Source organism: Capricornis sumatraensis, chromosome 1, assembly GCF_032405125.1.
Source record: "Capricornis sumatraensis isolate serow.1 chromosome 1, serow.2, whole genome shotgun sequence".
NCBI classification, from domain to species: domain Eukaryota; kingdom Metazoa; phylum Chordata; class Mammalia; order Artiodactyla; family Bovidae; genus Capricornis; species Capricornis sumatraensis.
In genome coordinates, this window is record NC_091069.1 from 122,021,476 (window position 1) to 122,033,108 (window position 11,633).

An 11,633-nucleotide genomic window follows, 5' to 3' on the forward strand; every position below is an offset into this window, starting at 1 on the left:
CTTTTCATTATAGGGGACAGGAATGCAAAAGTAGGAAGTCAAGAAACACCTGGAGTAACAGGCAAATTTGGCCTTGGAATGCGGAATGAAGCAGGGCAAAGACTAATAGAGTTTTGTCAAGCTAATGCACTGGTCATAGCAAACACCCTCTTCCAACAACACAAGAGAAGACTCTACACATGGACATCATCAGATGGTCAACACTGAAATCAGATTGATTATATTATCTGCAGCCAAAGATGGAGAAGCTCTATACAGTCAACAAAAGCAAGACCAGGAGCTGACTGTGGCTCAGATCATGAACTCCTTATTACCAAATTCAGACTGAATTTGAAGAAAGTAGGGAAAACTGCTAGACCATTCAGGTATGACCAAAATCAAATCCCTTATGATTATACAGTGGAAGTGAGAAATAGATTTAAGGGAAGATCTGATAGATGGAGTGCCTGATTAACTATGGAATGAGGTTAGTGACATTGTACAGGAGACAGGGATCAAGACCATACCCATGGAAAAGACAGGCAAAAAAGCAAAATGGCTGTCTGGGGAAGCCTTACAAACAGCTGTGAAAAGAAGAGAAGTGAAAAGCCAAGGAGAAAAGGAAAGATATAAACATCTGAATGCAGAGTTCCAAAGAACAGCAATAAGGGATAAGAAAACCTTTTTCAGTGATCAATGGAAAGAAATAGAGGAAAACAACAGTATGGGAAAGACTAGAGATCTCTTCAAGAAAATTAGAGATATCAAGGGAACATTTCATGCAAAGATGGGCTTGATAAAGAACAGAAATGGTCTGGACCTAACAGAAGCAGAAGATATTAAGAAGAGATGGCAAGAATACACAGAAGAACTGTACAAAAAGGATCTTCACGACCCGAATAATCACGATGGTGCGATCACGATGGTGTCTGCTTTGCCAGACATCTTGGAATGTGAAGTCAAGTGGGCCTTAGAAAGCATCACTACGAACAAAGCTAGTGGAGGTGATGGAATTCCAGTTGAGCTGTTTCAAATCCTGAAAGATGATGCTGTGAAAGTGCTGCACTCAATATGCAAACAAATTTGGAAAACTCAGCAGTGGCCACAGGACTGGAAAAGGTCAGTTTTCATTCCAATCCCTAAGAAAGGCAATCCCAAAGAATGCTCAAACTACCGCACAATTGCACTCATCTCACATGCTAGTAAAGTAATGCTCAAAATTCTCCAAGCTAGGCTTCAGCAATACGTGAACTGTGAACTTCCTGATGTTCAAGATGGTTTTAGAAAAGGCAGAGGAACCAAAGATCAAATTGCCAACATCTGCTGGATCATCGAAAAAGCAAGAGAGTTCCAGAAAAACATCTATTTCTGCTTTATTGACTATGCCAAAGCCTTTGACTCTGTAGATCACAAGAAACTGTGGAAAATTCTGAAAAAGATGGGAATACCAGACCACCTGACCTGCCTCTTGAGAAATCTGTATGTTGGCCAGGAAGCAACAGTTAGAACTGGACATGGAACAACAGAGTGGTTCCAAATAGGAAAAGGACTATGTCAAGGCTGTATATTGTAACCCTGCTTATTTAACTTATATGCAGAGTACATCATGAGAAATGCTGGACTGGGGGAAATGCAAGCTGGAATCAAGATTGCTGGGAGAAATATCAATAACCTCAGATATGCAGATGACACCACCCTTATGGCAGAAAGTGAAGAGGAACTAAAAAGCCTCTTGATGAAAGTGAAAGAGGAGAGTTAAAAAGTTGGCTTAAAGCTCAACATTCAGAAAATGAAGATCATGGCATCCGGTCCCATCACTTCATGGGAAATAGATGGAGAAACAGTGGAATCAGTGTCAGATTTTATTTTGGGGGGCTCCAAAATCACTGCAGATGGTGACTGCAGCCATGGAATTAAAAGACGCTTAGTCCTTGGAAGAAAAGTTATGACCAACCTAGATAGCATATTGAAAAGCAGAGACATTACTTTGCCAACTAAGGTCCGTCTAGTCAAGGTTATGGTTTTTCCAGTAGTCATGTATGGATGTTCAGAGTTGGACTGTGAAGAAGGCTGAGCACCGAAGAATTGATGCTTTTGAACTGTAGTTCTGGAGAAGACTCTTGAGAGTCCCTTGGACTGCACGGAGATCCAACTAATCCATTCTGAAGGAGATCAACCCTGGAATTTCTTTGGAAGTAATGACGCTAAAGCTGAAACTCCAGTACTTTGGCCACCTCATGCGAAGAGTTGACTCATTGGAAAAGACTTTGATGCTGGAAGGGATTGGGGGCAGGAAAAGAAAGGGACGACCAAGGATGAGATGGCTGGATGGCATCACTGACTTGAGGGACACGAGTCTGCATGACCTCCAGAAGTTGGTGATGGACAGGGAGGCCTGGGCTGCTGTGATTCATGGGGTCACAAAGAGTTGGACACAACTGAGCCACTGAACTGAACTGAACTGAACTGAAAGCAGTTATCTGAAAATAAACATATGTCTAATTGACATGACAATAGAAAAAAGTTTTAGTCAGTAACTACCAAGCAGTGAAAATGGCACACCCAGAAAAATTCTCTAAAATTAAAAAATAAATTGACAATAGTGATCATGAAATATTCTCTGTACATATTCAAAAACAGAAACTATCTACTTTCTCCCCTTTATGCTGTAGAAGTTTCATTTCTTAGAAACTTAAAACAAAGACATCCAAGATAGAAAGTATTGAATATTTTAAAAGATTCAATTACTTTGTACCTCTCTGCAATGCAGGTGCAATGAAAAATATTCTAAATTGAAAATACTCCCAATTCACAATGGTAAAATAGCATTATGTAAGCAAATTATGCATTCAATTCCAGATGTCATATTATTCTGGAATTTTAGCTCAGTCTGAATCATAATCATGAGGACAATTGGAATGAATGTATTTTTCTTACAATTACCCACATGTACCTTACCATAATATTTAGAATATGTAGGTATCTTTGAAAGAACAGTGCCAGAAAAACTAATAGGACCCATTTAGATATATTTTCAGCTTACATATAATAAGCCTGTGGGTTCAAGTCTGAATTATAAAATGTATAATTTTAATAGATCAGGATAGATTCCTTTATTTATTCAGTATCCTTGAACTTGGGCTTTCCTGGTGCTCAAATGGAAAGGAATCTGCCTGCAATCCAGGAGATCCCTGTTCGATTGAGGAAGATCCTCACTCAGGGAATGGCAACCCACTATCTAATATTCTTGCCTGGAGAATTCCATGGATGGAGAAGCCTGGCAGACTACAGTCCATGGGTCACAAAGAGTTGGACACAACTGTGTGACTATCACTTTCACGTTCTTGAACTGTTTATATATAAATTTTTCTTGGCTAGAGCAGGGGTCAGGAAACTTTCTGTCATCTCCAGAAAGTAACTATTGTGGGCCAAACCATCTGTGTCACAGTTGCTCAACTTTGTACCAAAGGAGCCATAGACCATATGTAATGATTGGGTTTGGCTGCACCTCCATAACACCTTAATAAAACAGCAGAGGGGTTGAATTGAGCCGAGGGCCATAGTTTGCCAGCCCCTAGTTTAGAGCTCTGATGCTCCCTAAACAGTTGTTTGATACTTAGGGTCAATCCAATTGCTATATTTACTCAAGCAGATTCAGTCTTCTTTAAAAAAATTGCAATATTGTTAGAACATATAACTTAGGGAGTTACCAAAATACTAACTGTCGGATATAGCGGTGACTTCCTCATTATGATATAACCAGCTGACGACAGGTGCGGGTGAGCTGCTGACTCGGCAAACTACTTCTGCATTCTCCCCTTGTTTGAACTCTTGAGGAGATACCACTTCTCTGAAAGTGAGTTTTTCTGTATAAAAAAGTAAAACAAACCAAAGAAGTATTATTGCTCATTCCCCTCAATAACATATTTCAGAATCCTTGTTTATGGATGCTGTAATAAAATAATTAGGTAAATTTAGATTTAAAATTTTACCAGACCATCTGATTCTTCTACCCGATAAATTCCCACCTCAATGAGAATAAAGTTCAAAGTCTTTATATTGCTATACAAGGTCCTGTATGAACTGGAGTCTACCTCATAATTTTTGATCCCAATTTTTCTTCTCTCCTCCTAATCTCTACACCAGGGAGTTCCTTGAACCTTCCAGATTTGTTCTCACTCTTGGGCATTTGCACTCTCTTAAATTCCATCAAATTTTTGCCCAGTCTCCACATACAAAATAGGATTCTATAGCATATATATCTAGCATTTATACGTTAGTTTTAGCTTCCTTTTTGTCTTCGGTTTCTACCTACTAAAATGTTAGCACCAAGTGGCCAGTGACATTTTCTGTTTTAGTCACTAATGAGTCTTTAAGAATTAGAATATTGTTTGTGATATAGTAGACATCCATCAGTGTATCAAATGAAGGCATGGATGTGGATATTTATGCTTAATGAGAAATTTTCACAAACGTAATTCATTGTTCTTGCTAAGAAAAAAAAAATTACCTTTACAAATAAAACACCAGGAATTTTCCTTTGTATCATCTCAAATGACCCTTCTTTCCAGATACTAGTCTATGAAATTATGTTTTCAATTTAGTTTTTTGTAATTTATGAAATTACTACAGCAAATGGGCATATAAAGAAGTAAAACATCCTTCTCTGAGGAGTTTAGAAGCTAAGAGGAGGGGGAAAAAAAGGTCAAATCAGGACAAACGACAACAATGCTCCAACAGATTGTTGTCATCTTAAGAGGAAGTATTGCTATGGCACTCTTTTGGCTCTTTTTTCAACACAGCTGTAAGGAAGACATGACGTATGCACTAGCATTGTAAAACTTTTATCGCTTTTCACTGGTATAAATGCTAACTACCACAAATTAACTGCACGGTAATATTCTAGGCACATTGTGCATGAATTAATGTAGTCATCAAAGCAACTCTATGTATGATGTAAGTACTACTCTTATACCCATTTTATAAATGGAAATTGAAAACAGAGAGGGTACCCAATTGCTCAGGACCACAGAAATAAGTGATGGAACCTCGTTTCAAAACCAGGGAATCAATGATCTTCAGTTTTGCTAAACATGTTAAGGATTCCTAAAAATAGGAATGAGGAATTAATCAATTTCAAGTCATAAAATGAAGTGTAAGTGTAGAAAACCTTGTTAATGAAAACACCTGGAGCTAAGAATCTGGTGGGAAATTATTCTTCTTTATATGAGTTTTCAACTTTTTCTCTATCTAAAGTCTGTCAACTGATCCTTCCCCAGTTCTCATTCTAGACTGGTCACTGCTATCACACAGGATATTTTCTCCAGTCATGAGCTTTTATAGTGAGAAAAGCATTCCAAATAAGTTCTGTAACACTAAATAAACTGTTGTCTTTTACCTAACAGATTGTTAATGGCATCGGAAAACTAAAACTTTTTCATCTCTATTATTTACCCAATATAATTGGCTCCATCTATATATTTATAATCCACTGCAACATTTTATCTATCTTATTTTAGAGATGTACTATGGTAAAATATAAATAAGCTGATATCTGTAAAAGTCTTATTATTACATTGCCCAGCACAAAGTTGTTCTCAATGAGTACTAGCTTCTATTGTTAAGTGTATTTCAATTTGAATTTTTATAATAATTTATAATTTCAGTCAATAAAACATAAATACATGACTTACGGTAAATTTCCAAAACGACTGTAGCTTCTTGTGTCTGTCCTTTGGCATCTGTTGCTTGGCAACGATATATCCCTGCATCTTCTATATTTGCATTGTAGATGGTTAATCTTGATCTAATACCTTCCTTCTGCACTGATACCCTCTGTGTTGAAATTATCTTCTCCCCTTGAGGATTATACCAATCTATACTCTCAGGTTCACCAATTGCTGCAGAGAGCCATAGAAAAGAAATGCTTGAAAATATGTTTCAAGTGTTTGTTTTGATATTGGCATTTACTATTATGTAACAACTTTAACAATTTAGAAAAAAAATGTAAACAGAAGACTCAAAATCTGAAAATCTTACAAAATTGAAAGTAAACACAAATGCTAGCACACATGTTCATCCTTATTTATCCAACACTGAGAATTAAATCTCGTCTGAGTAAGCAAAACCCATAGGAAATGGGTTTTCCAGTATGGTATTTAAGCTATGATAAGAGTAAATTTGGGGCTTCCCAGATGGCTCAGTGCTAAAGAATCTACCTGCAATGGAGGAGTCGAGGTTCAGTGCCTGGATCAGGAAGATTCCCTGGAGAAGGGCATGGCAACCCACTCCAGTATTCTTGCCTGGAGAATCCTATGGACAGAGAAGCATGGCGAGCTACAGCCCATAGGGTTGTAAACAGGTGGACACTACTGAAGCTACTTAGCACTTACATAGTGTAAGCTTTACCACAATGATCCATGGATTATTATTATTATAACAAGTACTGAAACTGGCTTGGCACCTGAGTCCCAAATAACAGTCCATTTGATAGACATGTGGGTGCCTGTTTGCGTCTGACTCTTTAAGACCCCATGGACTGTAGCCCACCAGGCTCCTCTGTCTATGGTATTTCCCAGGCAAGAATAATGGAGTTGTGTTGCCATTTCCTTCTCCAGGGGTCCTTCCCAACCCAGTAACTGAACCTGCATCTCTTGTGCGTCCTGCATTGGCAGGCAGATTGTTTACCCACTGAGCCATCTCCAGTAGACATAATCTAAATTGAAACACGATTATGAACATACTTTCATCTGCTCAATTCTTTCTGATAGAGTCAGGAAATAGCACTCTCCCTGCCATACAGCAGAGCTCATAAAAATGTAAATCTTCTATAAAATAAACTTTGGCTTTTGTTAACAGAATTTTGAATTAATCTCTCAAGTTGTTAAACTTGTATAGATAAGGCCAATGACTATTTTTCAAATGAATCTCTAATCTTCTCTTTTCCCAACTGAAATGAGTAATTTCATCAGTTGATTCTAAAACTGTTAACCATTTAATCATATGATAATTAGAATGTATTGAAACGATACTTATGGTGGTAGGCAATTACAGCCAAATCATTACAGGGTAAACATTTATTTAAGTTTTCCAATTCAGAATCTAGGTTATTATCCTCTTCATAAAAGCTGAAGCTTCCCATGTTTACTTTTAGACACCAATAGGATGTATTTCACCTAATTGCTTGTGAGATAATTTGTGGAAGCAGCATGCACTATTAACTCAAAAGTATTGGGGAAAAATGCATAAAGTTAACTAACATCTTTTGGGACCTTTTTGAAGAAAATTGTTCCCTCTCATTCTCTTTTTCCCCAAAAAATGGCTTTAGAAACAAATCATCTTTCTTCCTATATCAAATTGGATATGATGAAGAAAAAAGTATGAAAGAAGTTTAGTTAAATTTTGAATGATCTTAGTTACGTTATAGTCAGTTTCTCTAAATAGAACCATAAAACCATAGTAGTTACAGGGTAACTCATTTGGGGGAGGTACTTGTTTTAATTCCCTCTTCTTCCATCATGAATTGACAAAGAAATCATTTAAATGTGTATTTCTTTAAATTTGAGAAATACAAAATCCTCATTTTATACAGTAAATTATATAGGATATTTCTGTGAAATATTTTGGACATTTAAATTCTTAATGATATGGAAAAAATTCATTATCATGGAGACTTTATTCTGGATTTTCATAGCGCAATCATAATTCTTTCTTTTTTTGGCAAATCCAATAAATAGTAATTCCCAATAAAAATGTCCATGTTATATTGCTGATAATACTGGGCTAATGGGAAAATTAATAAGTAGAACTAAATTTCTTTTCCTGAAAAGGTAACATAAAAATTCATACATGTGACACACTTGTGCTTATTTCTGTGAGGATATGACTGAGCTCTGCTGAGTCTTGGGACCTGGGGCCTTTTCACTGAAATGCTTGCACCTGAAAAAATGTCTCCTAGAGTAACAGAATACAAAGAAACTATAAGGGACTAAAAGTAACTACAAGCATGTGCAGTTGCAGCAAATTGCGAACAAGATGCATAAAGGCCAAATTCCAACTGCTACTTTTGAGGGAGTAAAAGCAGGGTACTACACATGACACCTGCATAGTGTATGACCTAGGCTTCCTCTCTACAGTGACCCAGAAATTCACACCTACCCTCAAACCATTTAAAGGACCAGCTCACCCCACCTCAGAGAGCAAGCAAGGAAACTGTCACTCGTTTTCATATCCTAGTGTGTAGCAGAATTCGGGATAAAGCCCTGTTTGAATTTCTCATCTGGCCTCTTACCAATTTCTATTGATTAGAGTCAAAAAACCCAGTTCCATAACATGAGCACCCTCTAGTTCAATCTGAAGACATAGTTTTAGATGTCTCAGTGCAGGAAATTTTAGAATCATATCAACATATCACCACTGTGATAGAAAAATATATACAAGTGTTCTGATTTGTATAGGTTTCCCACATCTTTATTTTTAGATTTTTGCTTTAGTAGTGCATTTAAGGTAAATAAGGTTTCTTCCAGGACAACAGTACAGCTCTTGGTTAATTTTCATTATATAAAAGGAAAAAAAAAAGTGCTTTATTAGTTTGCCTATTACTAAGAGCCAAACAGTAACACTGGATGACGTTAATTCATATTCTTAAATTATCTGTTAATTTAACTTATGAATTATCTATAGAAGCAATACATCATATGATTTATATTATAAAGATAATGCAAATCCAAGAAAATAATACAATGGATTGTATTTTTAAGTTCATAAAGATAATGCAAATCCAAGAATATAATAAAATTTGATTTTATTTTCAAATTCATTTTTTTAAACAATTTCATTTTTCTGTGATTTTGTGATACAGCTGAGCTGGATGTGTGCATGTGTGCATTTGTGCATATAAAGTATGGATAAAGTTTAGAAACAAAGAATTATATTTTTATGCCAAAGCTGTGTTGATATAAAAAAAAAAGATACTGAACCAATCTCTCCCTTACTTTCTGTTTTCCCATTTGCAAATATACAACAACATGTATCAACAGACCTATCAATTCAGACCTTTAAGAAGGCAAATTTATGAAGAACCAAGGCCTTTATTAGAGATTCATATTAATTGATATGATTTTTAGATACTTTATTATAATTGCTTCTATTTTAATTAATTGCAATAGTGAATTACATAAGTCATGCTATTCTCAAGACAACTTTTATAATGTATTTTGTCAGAAATACATATTTAATTCAGTTTTGAATTGCTAAATTATAATCATGAAAGAAAACAATTTTAAAATGTATTAAAACAATTTGGCACTACATGAATATTTTAAAACTTTATATATGAAGTCCTTTATGCATGAAAATTAATATTATCTATCTAAATAGCTGTGTTCATTTGTGAGTTTTACATATTGAATAAAAATTTGTTGCTTAAGTAGAACCATATAATTTCCCATAGGCATTATGATATATTTCTAAACAAAATGATTCAATTATAACATATAAATTTATTCTAATATTACTATTTAGAGGGAAATATTTACATTTATTTAAAAGTTATCATGCACACATTATATTTTCTAAGTTATCTTCAAAATAGTTTGTTTGACAGTCAAGATTAGTAACTGGAAAGTAATAAAATTCATAGTGCTTAATATGTAAAATGTGCTTATTAATAGTTTTCCAACCATAAGTCCAATGATAATATACAATTTTATTTCTAGAGAACTGATATTTTAACTATTAAATTACTCAGTATATTATACAACTAACTGAAGAATGAAAGAAGCTATCTGAAAATATTTGTAGAAATACATACCTGTACATGTGAAGAATTTAGATTCACCCACACTAAGCTCTACTTTGCTAAGTGAAATTGTCACTTGAAGAAGAGCTGAAAGAAAATATTTGAGTAAAATTAATTTTGCTTTTAGACATGAATGCTAAAATATTAACACATCGTGTCTATATCACATGATCTAAACAGCAATTATTTATCCTTTCATGCCTTTATTACCTGTAAAGAGAAATGAAAGTTTACAAAACACAGTCTAACAAACTATACCCATTATATCATTATGCACTTTACAACCAGGGCAAATAGAAGACATATTCAGGCTCTGTTGAAATTTTGAGAAAATTCATACTCAGACAACTGTTCTGTATTCACAGGCTAGGCCTTATGTGTGCTACCAGATTGGGCAACAGCTAGAGAAAAGTTTTGCTCAAAATTTGGAAACTTGCTTAAAAAGAGTACACCCTGCACTGCTATTACAATAATTAAAACTATAAGTGAAGTACTTTTTGACTAACTGCTAAAATATTTCCATGAAAGAAAACAAACATGTGGAAGAGAGGGGATACTAAATAAAGAGAGGGGAATAAACTTTTTTCCTTTTTTTTCCCCTCAAAATAAATAAGTTAATTGAAGTAACCAGAGCAATGGTAATAAAATAGAGAAGATATTCAAAAAGTTTATTGTCAGATTTGGAATAAAACATGTATGCTATCATGTAAGAAATGAATCGCCAGTCTATGTTAGACACAGGATAAAGGAGGCTTGGGGCTGGTGCATGGGGATGATCCAGAGAGATGATATGGGGTGGGAGGTGGGAGGGGAGTTCAGGACTGGGAACTCATGTACACCCATGGCTGATTCAAGTCAATGTATGGCAAAACCAATACAGTATTATAAAGCAAAATAAAGTAAAAATAAAAATTTAAAAAAAAAGATATAGGTAGCAAGTAATCACATGAAAAGGGGCTTGACCTCATTAGTCACTGAGAAAATGCAAATCAAAACTACAATGAGAAACCACACACACACACACAAAAAAACAGCTGAATATTCTAAGATCAGAAGATAATTAAAATTATGTTTTAACATAAATTATAAGATTTATGTTTATAATAATATGTCAAGACAGTGTGACCATGCCCTAAAACACTGTTCCACCATCCTTTGCTCCCAGAAATGCATAGCTAACCTTTTCAGAAAAAGAACTGACTCCAAAAAGATCCTGATGCTGGGAAAGATTGAAAGATTGAAGGCAGGAGGAGAAGGGGGTGACAGAGAATAAGATGGTTGGATGGTATCACTGACTGGATGGACATGAGTTTGAACAAACTCCAGCAGTTGGTGATGGACAGGGAAGCCTGTTGTGCTGCAGTCCATGGGGTCCCAAAGAGTCAGACGCAACTGAACTGAACTGAACTGAACCTTTTCAGGAAAGTAATGGTGCTTCAAGGAAATAATAATAATAATAATGAAGAAAAATTTGAAAATTAGAGTATAAGCCTACATTGGGAATTTGTAGATCATAATAACTGAAAGGCTCAAAGATTGCAGAGGATGGATCCAAGCTTCCTGAGAAGAGGGGATGCTACAGAACATCACCAAACACTGGACCAGAATAAGATTCACCCTTAGTGTTAAGAAGGGTATAGAATAAACTAGCCCACTAGCAAAAGGGAACGACCAGGATAGTTGGCTCTTTTGGCCTGTCTAAAGGAAAAATGTTTCTCCTTAAAGAGGTTAACCATGGTTCTACCATATCCTAGATTTGGAATTTTGAAATTGTAAATACATGTTCTTTGGGAAGCCCCAAGCTGAAAATTAACTTATAAAGCTGTTTCATATATAGGGCTCAGGGCTACATGGC

At 35.5% G+C, this 11,633-nt stretch overlaps 1 protein-coding gene across 1 annotated transcript in view; it reads right to left on the reverse strand.

Moving 5' to 3' along the window:
* NCAM2 (neural cell adhesion molecule 2) overlaps positions 1-10,040 on the reverse strand; it is a 251,778-nt gene extending 241,738 nt beyond the window's left edge. The window contains exons 1-4 of the mRNA XM_068967942.1: positions 10,032-10,040; positions 9,791-9,914; positions 5,673-5,879; positions 3,702-3,845 (exon numbers count right to left, since the gene is read on the reverse strand). Coding sequence (XP_068824043.1) covers positions 3,702-3,845; positions 5,673-5,879; positions 9,791-9,914; positions 10,032-10,040 — 484 coding nt within the window. The remainder of the gene's footprint in view (positions 1-3,701; positions 3,846-5,672; positions 5,880-9,790; positions 9,915-10,031) is intronic.
* Positions 10,041-11,633: the final 1,593 nt, after the last annotated feature.